General features: G+C 48.8%; 1 protein-coding gene across 2 annotated transcripts in view; it reads left to right on the forward strand.

Moving 5' to 3' along the window:
* The first annotated feature begins 1,632 nt into the window (after positions 1 to 1,632).
* The window catches only part of TCF7L1 (transcription factor 7 like 1), a 221,445-nt gene continuing 210,914 nt past the window's right edge, over positions 1,633 to 12,163 (forward strand). The window contains exons 1-3 of one of the 2 annotated variants that reach the window (XM_020969505.2): positions 1,633 to 2,378; positions 2,586 to 2,649; positions 3,035 to 3,162. In XM_020969505.2, the coding sequence (XP_020825164.1) occupies positions 2,103 to 2,378; positions 2,586 to 2,649; positions 3,035 to 3,162 (468 nt within the window). In that variant the 5' untranslated portion in view covers positions 1,633 to 2,102. The remainder of the gene's footprint in view (positions 2,379 to 2,585; positions 2,650 to 3,034; positions 3,163 to 12,163) is intronic. The other variant, XM_020969506.2, reaches the window with a different exon arrangement.

A 12,163-nucleotide genomic window follows, 5' to 3' on the forward strand; every position in this document is an offset into this window, starting at 1 on the left:
CATTGTTCAGCCATTCCCCAACTGATGGGCATCCTCTCAATTTCCAATTCTTTGCCACCACAAAAAGAGCTGCTATAAATATTTTTGTGCATGTGGGTCCTTTTCCCATTTTTATGATCTCTTTGGGATATAGTAGGGCAGGGATTCTTAACCAGGAGAACACAGATCCTCAGGGGATCCATAAAATACATTTCAGAAAGTCTAGGAACTTTGGTGGGGAAAAAATTTTTTTTTTGTTTCAGTTGTGCCCAACTCTTTATGATCCCATTTGGGGTTTTCTTGGCAAAGATCCTGGAGTGGTTTGCCATTTCCTTCCAGCTCATTTTACAGATGAGGAAACCGAGGCAAACAGGGTTAAGTGTCTTGTCCAGTGTCACACAGCCAGTAAGTGTCTGCGGCCACATTTGAACTCAGCAAGATGGATCTCCCTGACTCCAGCGCCAGAGCTCTATTCACTGTGTCACCTACCTGCCCTAAAAATAAATGAATAAAATAATATTTTTATTTTTTACTAACTCCTAACTGGAATCGAACATTTCCTTCAATTATGAATGTAGGCAACAAGCCATTATTCAGAGAATGGGTTCATAGCTTCATCTGATTGCCAAAGGGGTAGATGATCACCAAAAGGTTGAGAACCCTTGTAGTAGAAATAACCAGGCATTTTGATTCCCAATGTCCTAAATTTAGTTCTCTGGACCCCCACGGGCTCTTAGGCTGCCCTACTATATATCTTCCTTTAATTGGTTGGTTTGTGCAGACTGGGTTGGGATTAGCTATCGAAGGAACTCGGACGGAAGCATGGGGGGTGGGGGGCGGGGTGGAGTGTGGAGTGTGCTCTCTGGCTTTCTTTCAGACCTGATCTAGAATGATACAATTTAGAGCTTTCTGTTATCCAGTTAACTTTCTCTCAGTAAACTGACCCAGTCCAAAGATATTGGGAGATGGGTATTGAAAGGGGAATGTGTGTGTTTGGAGCGGTGGGGAGGTGGTGAGGTGGTATGGAGTACTAGATTCTAAAGTGACAGAGCAGATACTTACATCAGAGCACCTTCTGAAGGGTGGGCAGCTGCGGGATTTGGGTGAGACTCCCGCTACCCTGGCTCTAGAGTCAGACTGAAGTCAGGGTCCGAGGCTGCGTAGCCAGTGCGAAGCCTTCCCGCAGGGGGGCAGTGCTGCCCACCAGGATGGAGGCAGAGCGGACAGGGCCTGGCCGGCCCAGGGCCAGGGCACTAGAGGAGAGTTCCTTAGGGCTGGGAAGGAAGTCGTGGGAGCTGGGGGTGCGAGGGACTCTGGGAGGCTGGGGTTTGGGAAACTCAGTGGAGGGGAGGAGCGAGCCGGGGACTAGGCTGGGGACTGCCAGGAGCCCGGCGGGGGTCCAAGGGCTGGGACCAGGAAGGTACCCTGGACCTGGTCGGAGCGTGTTTGCAGGCTGGGACTGCCCCGGGAAGGGGGTGTGCGCCCATGCGGCCGGGCCAGAGGGGAGGAGTTGGGGGCCTGGGAGCCGGTCCCTGAAGGCGCCGCGTCCCAGCGTCCCTGCGGAGCCGGTGTCAGCTTGCAGCTGGGGCTCCTCCCCCCAGGCCCGCTGCCCCTCCTCTGCCGTCCCCCCTCTTCCCTCCTTTCCTCCCTTCTGGCCCCTCCCCGGCCGGCCAGGAGCTGGGACACCCCGGTGGGGCTGCGGGCGGCGGTGGCGAGTTGGGGAGCCCTCGGCGCGGCGCGACGCTGCCCGGGAGCCACCGCGAGGAGCCCGTTGCCTAGCCCCCCGGCCCAGCTCGGCTCCCCTCCCGGCCGCCCCCAGCCCCCCCGCCCCTTTCCCCGCGGGCCGGCCCCACTTCCCGCCGGGCGCCACGCCCTGTCAAACTTTGTTGGGAGCTGAGCTGAGTGGAGCGGAGCCGAGGCGAGCCGAGCGGAGCGCAGAGAAGCGCAGAGGGGGCGCCGAGCCCAGCGGGCGGGGGAGCGCAGCGGCGCAGGGCAGCCCAGCCCGCGGGGGCGGCGGCGGGGACCCGGGGCCAGGGCAAGCGCGCCGGGGCCCGGAGCGGAGAGGCGAGGCGGAGCGGAGCGGCGGGGCGCAGCGCAGCCCCGGCCACCCGGCCGGCCCCACTATGCCCCAGCTCGGCGGCGGCGGCGGCGGCGGCGGGGGCAGTGGCGGCGGAGCAGGAGCCGGAGCCGGAGGAGGAGGAAGCGGCGGCAGCGGCAGCGGGGGGGCTGGCGGCGGCGATGACCTCGGGGCCAACGACGAGCTCATCACCTTTCAGGACGAGGGCAGCGAGGAGCAGGAGCCGAGCAGCGACAGCGCCTCGGCCCAGCGGGACCTGGATGAGGTCAAGTCATCGCTGGTCAACGAGTCGGAGAACCAGAGCAGTAGCTCGGACTCCGAGGTAGAACAGGCCCGCCTCCCCGGGTCCCCGGTCTGCTTCCCCCCGCGCCCCCTGCCCGCTACCCCCGGATTCCCTGCCTGCCTTCCCCGGACCCTGCCCGTCATCCCCCTCGTCCCTCCATCCCACCCCAGCTCTCCCGGACCCCGGCACCCGGTCCCGGCCCGCGCACTCTCTCACTCCGCGCCTGCCTTTGTGTCTCCTCCGCAGGCGGAGCGGCGCCCGCAGCCCCCCCGGGACCCTTTCCAGAAGCCACGGGAATACTTCGCTGAAGGTATGTGGCCCCTTGTCCGGCCCCCGCCCCACGAACTCCCGGGCACCTACACCAGCTCCTTCCTGGGGCTCCCTCTCAGCACCTTTTCTCTCTCCTGCCCCGCTGCCCACTCGCCCCTTGACCCTGGCCAGCCCCCTCCCCGCCCCGCACTCCTCCTGGCTGCTCCGCTCTCCTCTCCTCCTCTTAACCTACCTGGCCCGGACTAGCCCTTGCCCCTATCCCTTATCCTCGCCCCCGCTCCCTTCTCACTTTGGGTAGGGTTCGGGGTAGGCACCCTTCCTCGGGAGTACATGCGCCCTCGCAGCCCCGCACCCCCTGCTTCCCTCCCCTTTCCCTCCAAGTTGGCCCTGCCTCACTCCGGCTCTCCCTTCTTGCCCCACTCCAGTGAGGAGGCCCCAGGATGGAGCTTTCTTTAAGGGACCTCCTTACCCAGGCTACCCCTTCCTGATGATCCCAGATCTGAGCAGCCCCTACCTCCCCAACGGACCCCTGTCCCCCAGCGGCGCCCGCACGGTAAGCGGCTGCAGTGGGGCCCAGCGGTGGGGGAGAGGGGAGGGAATGTGTGCTGGGCTGAGGGCGGTTTGTGCTCCCTCGCCTTTCCTGCGGGAGAGGGGGAGAGTGAGAGGAGCCGAGGGGTCGGAGGGGGTGGGGTGGGCCGGATACTGGCTGGGGTCCTCAGCACAACTAGTTTGCAGAGTTGCTCAGCTCTGCACTTGGTAAAGCTGGGGTTCCGGCTCCGGGCTCCGGCTTCTCCCCTCCATCCCCGCCGCGGTGTTGGTGGTTCAGCAGGCTTAGGCTGCGGATGCTGGTAGCTTAAGGAGAGACGTGTCCCCCTACTACAGCCCCCCACTTTTAGGGGCTGGCTGCACTTTGGGGATCCCGATGCACCAAGCGGTCCTGTGCCAGCGGAGGGTGGCGGGGACTGCCTGTCTTTTTGCTCCCTGGAATTCTCAGGAGTTTGTACAAAAGTATGATTGAGAGCCGGGCGCGAGTGTTAGACCGGTGATGGTTGGTTTGTCTCCCTACTACCCCCGCCCTTTCTGGGAAAACCAACTTTCTGATCGGCAATTTCTATTGCGGGAGCCGGGCTGCGGTCAGAGGAGCCCTGCTGTATTCTGTGGCGCCGCTGCAGAAACGGGTTCGCTCACCCACCTAACTTGCTGCTGGCCTTCCCTCACCTTCCGGTCACCAAGCACACACTTTTTATTTCTTACTTGTGGAGGGTTATTAAACACACCCATACTAAAAAAGCAAACACTTGTGGTCCTTCTGGAGGCTTAAAAAACTTGAGCCCAACTCTCAGGGCGAAAACAATGGTAGCGAACCTACCATTGGAAGTCGAGGAACTTGGCGTTTGTGGGGGGGGGGCTTTTGTTTGCAGGTCTTTTCTCATTTAAAGTGAAGGGTCCGGACGCTTTCAAGCCCTTAATGGGCTTACATTGTCTGGCTCCTCATCATTGGCATTTAAAGAGGTGATTAAGCAAATTGCCCGAGCTGTGGTCTGGGTGCAAGCTGGGGAGAGGAGCCAGTGGCTTACCCCTGGACTCCTCGGGTCCTTGGGCCCAAATCTACCTCTCTGCAAATGGCTCAGACTCCAGGAGGAGGATTCTCTGTGCTCCTGAGCTGGCCTTGGATTCCTGGCGCGGGTGCCTCAAGCCCATGAGGGGCCCCTGGCTGCTGGAGCTCACACCTTGGCCGGCCCCAGTCTCTTTCTCAGCTCCAACTTCCTCACTTTCACTGGGATTTTTAAGGTGGGGGTAGGGAGGTCTTGAACTTATGAAAACTTTGAATGTTGCTCATTGAATTCAATTGAACAAACCTTTGTAAAATGCCTACTTTGTGCTATGCTCGGAGCTAGGTGTTATCAGTACTGAAGTGGCTGTCTTTGCTGTCTTTCATTGCAATTTCAAACCCTTGTCCCATGAGGTTGGCTAGGTGAGGAGTAAGGAAGCACCTCCCTCTGCTTCCCTCCTTCCCGTATTTCTCTGACTTGTAGGTGGGTGAGGCAGTGGAGAGAGTGCCGGGCTTCGAGTTAGCAAGACCTGAGTTCAGATCCTGTCTCAGACACTAGCTGTGTGATCGTGGGCAAGTCCTTAACCTCTCTGCCTCAGTTTCCTCATCTGTAAAATGAGGGTGCTGACCTCCTTTGCCTCTAAGACTCCTTTCCCACTCCTAAATATTGGCTTTAGGATCTGTGGGGTGGTTGAGGGGAGCAGGAAAGAAGACAGGGCCTGGTGGGTGAATTGGGGCTAATAGTAAATACTTCACATCCAACTTCACATTATAGCCTGATGGGCAAGTAAGTGACTGACATAGCATTGAACGATCAGAGCTGCGTCCAGATTCCCCTTTTGTACCTGGACAGAGCTCTGTATCTTGTATTTCTCAAACAAAATCCAGACGTATGACTCCTGGTTGTTGGCTTTTCTTAAAAAATAAAATAAAAAGTTGCTGAAAGATGGATGGTACAGTAAGACACCAGCAATAGGTGCTACTTTTCTTTAGGGTTATTTTGTTTATGGAATATAGGGTCATAAATTGAGAGTTGAAAAGGACCTTGCCCCGCCCCCATTTACCCACGAGGAAACTGGCTCTGGGAGGTTTGACTTGTCACAGGTAGTAATTAACAGAGCCAGGATTTAAACCCAGGCCCTCTGTCTCACAGTCTCCACTCTTGGGCGCCCAAGACTCGTGATATATTCATACTCCAAAGAGCTTTCATCAGTTTGAAACCTGAAGTATTATTCTTGGGGTGGGGGATCTTGGTGGACCATTCTCATTTTTTTTCTTCATGGTGTGGTGGAGAGAGCGCTGGAATAGATGCCAGAATCTGTATTCAGCTCCTGCCTACTTGTGTGACCTGTACACATTACTCACCCTCTCTCTGCCTCAGTGTATTTTTCTGGAAAACGTGAGGTTTAGACTCAGTGGTTTCTGAGGGCCCTTTCATTGCTAAATTTCTAGTACTATGATCCCATGACTTTAAACTGGGATGAATACAAATCAAAACTTATCATCTTCCCCTCCCAAATCAGCTGTCCTCCTAACTTCCTTATTTTAGTTAATGGCACCTGAGGGCCCTGGAACAGTCCGTTTTTGCAACTTTACCCTTTACCTTGCCTTCCCACCCTCCCACGCACCTTCCTGTCCTGTATCCATTCAACTGCTACTATAAGTGTGTGGAGTTTGTTTTTGTTTTTTTGGGGGGGGAGTGTCTTTCAATTCTTTCTTGGATCCACCTCCTTTCTTCATTCTCACTTCTACCAGCCTGGGCCTATGTCATTGCTGTCATTCAGTTCAACAAAGCCCTATTACTTACTGTATGTTCCAGGGGCTATATTAGCTGCAGGGGTTGTAAAGGTGGAAACAAAACTGACCCCAGGCTCCCAAAAGACTTCTGTCCTATTGGGAGATTAAGTAGCCCTGGTAAGTTTGCAAAGCCTTCTTATTTGAGCCTCCTGACAAACCTATGAATTAGGTACTATTAGGATTCCCATTTTGTTGAAGAGAAAACAAAGGTCACAGAGCAGACATGCCCTTGGTCATGCAACTAATAAGTCATGAAAAAAAGGCAGGGGGAAAAAAAAAGAAAGAAAAGGGCAGGATCTGAAGCCAACACTTCTGACTCACTGGTAGACACTTATTGATTACATTGGGCTGCCTCCCTTAATTAACTTATTTCCTGGTCAGCCACTTTCCAGCCTTTGGATTAGTCCTTCAAAAACATAACATCACTGTTATCTTAATAGTTGTAGCTAATGTTTAAACAGCACATTAAAGCTTCATTCTCACAACATCCCTTTGAGATAGGTACCCATTTTACAGATGAGGAAACTGAGGCTGAGAGAGGTTGTCTCGTTCTGGCTGTTAAGTGACTGAGGTGGAATTCAAATGCAGGTTTTCCTGTCTCCCATCCATCATGCTGTTCCCTGGGCCACTTAGCTGCCTCTAAAAATGGTCCCTTGTCCATGGCCGAGTAGGTCACTAGCCAGTAGGTTGGGATCTTTGAGTACCTAACCTGGCTGATCTCCAGCTCCATCTGAAGTGATTTCTCTGCCCTGGCCCTTCTCTGAGATTTGTAAGGATTTCCAGTGGGGTTGGGGAGAGCTCCCTACACTATTGCCATTAAGGGGCTTCACTGTCAGCATCCTTCCCTAGCAAAGGGCACATTTCTGTCAGTGGTTTGAATAAGGGCATAGATCAATTGTTGAGCATTTATTAAGCACCTAGTGTGTGCTAGGTGCTGGGGATACAGTGACAAAAAAGGAAAGGTTCCCTGCCCCAGAGGAGTTTAGAGTATTAGCTAGCATTAAGGGGAATGAGGAAATTCTTCTTACACAAAGTGGGATTGTAGCTGGTCCTCAGAAGAACCAGGAGGCAGAGGTGAGGAGGGAGAGAATTCCAGGTATGGGGGTAGCCTCCAGTCATGGAGGATGGCCAGTGAAAACTCCCAGAGATGAAATGCAGATTAAGAAGATTAATTTGGCAGCTTAGAGCAAAGATTGGAGTGGGAAGAGGAGGCAGAGACCAACCACACTGATGTGAATTTGTATAGGTATATATAAGAATCAATCCAAAAGCATTTATTAAGTGCTAACTGTGCTTGGCACAATGTTGTGTACTTCAGGGCATCAAAAAAAAGAAAAAGAAAAATGGTCTCTGCCCTCAAGGAGCTTATGATCTAAAGTAGTAGTCAATAAAGGTAGATATGAAATAGATACAAGGCGAAATTCATAAATGACACAAAATTAATGTGGCTAGCTAACTCACTGAGGGACAGAGTCAGAATCCAAAAAGACCTGGGTTGGCCCCTCAAGCTTCCCCCTCCTTCATCACTCAAAGATGATCTGTCTTTATTCTGACCTTTTAAGATACTTACTATCCTCCCCTCCTTTTGAGACCCACTTATATATTGTTAACATTGCTTTCACCTGTGCACATCAGGGTTCCTCAGTGAAGAAAGTAAAAGGCAGCTTGATACAGTGGAAGAGAATGCTGAATTTGGAGTCAGGAGATCTATAATCTAGCCCTGACTCAGTTTCCTCATCTGTAAATTGAAGAAAATGATGTGATGATGTCAAAGGTCCCTTCCAGTTCTTATGGCTCACATCCTACAATATTACAATAATTCAAGCCTTACAATAATTCAACTATTTAAGTGCCTACTCTGTGCCAGGATTGGTTTAGAAAACAATTAGTTGTTTTTTCAGTTTTGTCTGACTCTTTTGTGACGCAGTGAGAGGTTTTCTTGGCAGAGATACTGGAGTAGTTTGCTATTTCCTTCTCCAGCTCTTTTTCCAGATGTGAAACTGAGGCAAACAGGGTTAAGTGAGTTGCCCAGGATGACACAGCTAGTAAGTGTCAGAGGTCAGATTTGAACTCAGGTTCTCCTAACTCCAAGGCTGGTTCTCTATCCACTGTGCCACCTAGTTACCCCTAAAAGTCCTTTAAAATTAATAATAGTTAATGACCTAATGCTCAGTGTCAAAGCTAAATAGATAAGGCTCAGAGTTAGGGTTAGGTGAAACAGTGATAAGAGTGCTGAACTTGGATAGAGTCAGAAAGATCTGAGTTTGAATCTTAGTTGTATACTACCTATGTGACCCTGGGCCAGTCACTTAACCTCCACAGGCCTAAGATTCCTCATTGGTAGAATGAGGATAATAGTAGCTCTTACCTCCCTGGGTTGTTGTGGGAATCTGATGTTGCATAAAGTACTTTGCTAGCCTTAAAGTCCTCTATAAACACAAGCTATTATTAGATTGTAACCATCTTGAGGGTAGGCTGTTTTTTTTCTCTCATTTTTGTTAGCCCAGTGCCTATCACACTGTCTTTTGTGCTTTTCATCTCTGCAGAATGTTACCTGTTAGGCTTCATGGTTTAGTTAAGTGGGCTAGGAATGGTTTGATTCTTAGTACAAATTGTTTAAGATTGACACTAGTCGTTTAAATATTACTGTAGCTTTTCAGCTTGTAATTATAGTCAGAGTTACTATGGATTATGACTTTGGAAATGAAAACTTTTTATTTAGTTTCCTGAGAAATTCAGAGTTAATTGCGTCCTTGGATTAACCTATAGTAGCTACTGTGTTGACATTAACTATTCTCTTTTTAATATTTCTCAAATTAAGAGAGGGCCACTGCTAACCTTGGAATTGGCCTAGACCTGGGTTTGAATTTACTCTCCTGACACTTTAAGAACCATTTGACCATGTACCAGTCATTAGCTCTGAGAGCCTCAGTTTCCTCATCTAGAAAAATGGGCATAATTCATGCCATACCTACTTCACAGGGTTTTAAAGAGCAAATGAGGCCTTTCTTGGTCTCCCCAGTTGTTAGTACTCACCCCTTCCCCACCCCCATCACTGTATGTTTTTTTCAGGTGCCTCTGGCATTTTCAGTACACTGTTACTTAATATTTGTGTGACCTTGGGCAAATTAAATTTAAAATAAACCATATAAACTATATATATTATATGTTTATATATATAAACTATATATTATATATTTATATATAAACCATATAGTGTATATTTACTTATATATAAACTATATATGTATATTATATATTTATATATGTAAACTATATATATATATATATACTATAGATCTCAGTTTCCTCACTTGTAATATGAAGGGGCTGGACTAGGTGGCCTCTTCTAGCTCTAGGGCCACTATCCTAGAATGACCCTATATTTTAAAAATTTTTTTAAATTTTTTTTTAGGCAATTGGGGTTAAGTGACTTGCCCAGGGTCACACAGCTAGTAAGTGTCAAGTGTTTGGTCTGAGGTGGGATTTGAACTCAGGTCCTCCTGACTTCAGGGTTGGTGCTCGATCCACTGCACCACCTAGCTGCCCCAGAATGTCCCTATATTGTGGCAAAGAGTCTCTTATTTTTATATTCCTCTGCCGGCACCTAACACAGAATCTGGAACACAGTACCTGGCACAAAGTGGTTATCTAATAAATCCTTGGTGATGTGGGCAAGTATATAGAGCACTTTGTAAATGCCAGGGTCTTTTTCCAGAACAAACCAAAGTCAGGGACAGCTGTTATCTTCTGCCTTTCTCTATTCCTGAGCCCTCCCATACCCACCATGCAAATGACAGACAGGCATATTCCATCATCCTCTGACTAGTCTGAGACTCTACAGCCTCAGTGGAATATTAGTGTTATTTATTTTTTTAAAAAAAATTATTCTGAACTTACCAAATAAAATGAATGTTTCCAAATACAGTGGAAAACAAAAGAACATTGTACATAAAACTGAGAATCTGTTATATATGGCCTGCTTTGCCTTTTAAATAGATAATAAATGCAGCTTGTAACTTTAAAAGCACTGCTGTTTGTGAGAATATCGGTATTAAAAAAAATAAGCTGGATTCTGAAGGAAACGTGTGACCAAAAAAGAAGGTGGGTTGATCATGCATGTGGTGATAGTGATAGATAGCTGGTGAACTGTGCTCCGGCTCTATGGGTACCCATGGGATGTCGAGAGAACTTGAGGAAGGCCTCACTGTGGATTGGACCCAATGTAGGAAGATTTGGACGAAAGTGGCAATGTGATGTTGGAAGGGTGGTGATCTGCATTGGTGGAGGGACTTTGTGAATCATTGAGATCAAAGATGGATTGTTGGATTATGGATTTTTGTAGGATAGTCACTATTTAAAGAATTCTGGGCCAGCATCTGAAGCACACCCTTCTGTCATTTAACAGAAAGAAACCCAAGTAGAAATTCTTCCAAAGCTGCTGTTTCTTGAGGATTTCTGCGGCCCAGGAGGCCCCACCTTTGAGGTCGCGTGTACAGATGTGCTCTGGAGCCAAGGGAGGCCTTTTCTCTCAGCCTCGTATAAACAAACTACTTTGGGGAAAATTCTCATACTCTAACTGTTTTTGAAAAGTCTAAATATATCATTGCTTCCACTTCACTCCAAGTATAACTCTGTGTTTAATGTGGGACCTTTACATGGAATGGCCTACAGGGAGAATCCCTGCCCAGATTGCTGGAGAAGTTGGGGTTCTTGTACCTCCGCCATCTTTTAGGTGAAGGTGTGGTTAAGGGCTGGACTGTTCCTTGAGCTTTAAATCCCTTTTCCTTCTTTTGGGTTGGTATGGAGCTGAGAGAGAGAGAGAGAGAGAGAGAGAGAGAGAGAGAGAGAGACAGGGAGAGAGAGAGAGAGAGAGAGAGAGAGAGAGAGAGAGAGAGAGAGAGAGAGAGAGAGATGGAGGTGATAGTATGGCTTCATTCTTCAATTTAGTTGGATAACAAGCATGTATTAAGCACCTACTATATATCAGACCCCATGCAAGGTCCCAGGGGTACAAAACCCAAAATGCAGTCAGTCCTTTCCCTTAATGCTGCCCATTTCTCTACTCTTCTAGAAAAGACCACAATATTGCAGAAAAGCAAACTGTGTACAAAGAAAATACCAAATAATTGGTGGAGCGGGGGGGGGGGGGAGATCAGGAAAAGCTTCCAGTGGGTAACACTTGAGTTGAGCCTTGAATTGAGCCAGAGATTCCAAGAGAAAAGAAGGCATTTCAGGCCTAGGAACCAGCAGCCTATGTGAAGGAAGATGCAGAGGAGGGTCCAGGGAACAGTTAGTCAGTCATTTTGGTTGAACTGTATAATGGATGAGGGACTAATTAAAAAATAAGTTCAGAAAGATAGGTTGGAGACAAATTATGTAGGGCTTTGTGCCAGACACATAGGGGACACTTAATAAATTGATCAAATTTTTAAATTAATTGATTAATAAATTAATTGGTAAGTTAAATTATTGATTGATGAAATGCCAGAGAAGTTTGTATCTTCCTTCCCCTAGAGGCAAGAGGGAGCAGCTGAAGCTTCTTGAGCTGGGGGAGTGACAAGGTCAGACCTGTGCTGTATGAACATCTGTTCCATTTGATGGCAGTGATAAGGATGATTTAGAGCTGGAAAAGGCTGGAGAAGTGAAGGAGGCTGCCCCTGGATTAGTCCGTGTGATGGGGGCCTAGGACTAGGGTGGCTAGCAGTGTGAATGGAGAGAGGGTCCAGATGTGAGATAGTCGGTACAGGTGGAATTTGGCAAGACTTGGCAGTTGATTGGTGAAGGGGCAGAGCAGGGTGAGGGAGATGGAAAGTGAAGGTGACTCTGATAGCATGAGCCTGGATGGATGGAAGGTGATGCCCGTGACAAGAACGGGAAAGTTACCAAGGCCTCTGTATGGGGCAAGGGTTCCTCACCTTTTTTTTTTTGGTCTTGGGCAGTCTGAAACCTGTGGACCCCTTCTAAGAATTATGTTTTTTTTTTCAAATTAATCAATTATTTTTTCAACATTCACTTCTATAAGATTTTGAATTCTAAGTTTTCTCCCCCCTCCCAAGAGGGCATGCAATTCTGATATAGGCCCTACATATACTTTCATATTAAACATATTTTCATATTAGTCATGTTGTAAAGAAGCCCAATGGGAGGTAAAGAACCAATGAGGGGAACCACGAGAAAGAAGAAACAAATGAAAAGAGCAAAT

The sequence above is a fragment of the Phascolarctos cinereus genome, unplaced genomic scaffold (genome assembly GCF_003287225.1).
Source record: "Phascolarctos cinereus isolate Bilbo 61053 unplaced genomic scaffold, phaCin_HiC Scaffold_2;HRSCAF=192, whole genome shotgun sequence".
Classification (NCBI taxonomy): domain Eukaryota; kingdom Metazoa; phylum Chordata; class Mammalia; order Diprotodontia; family Phascolarctidae; genus Phascolarctos; species Phascolarctos cinereus.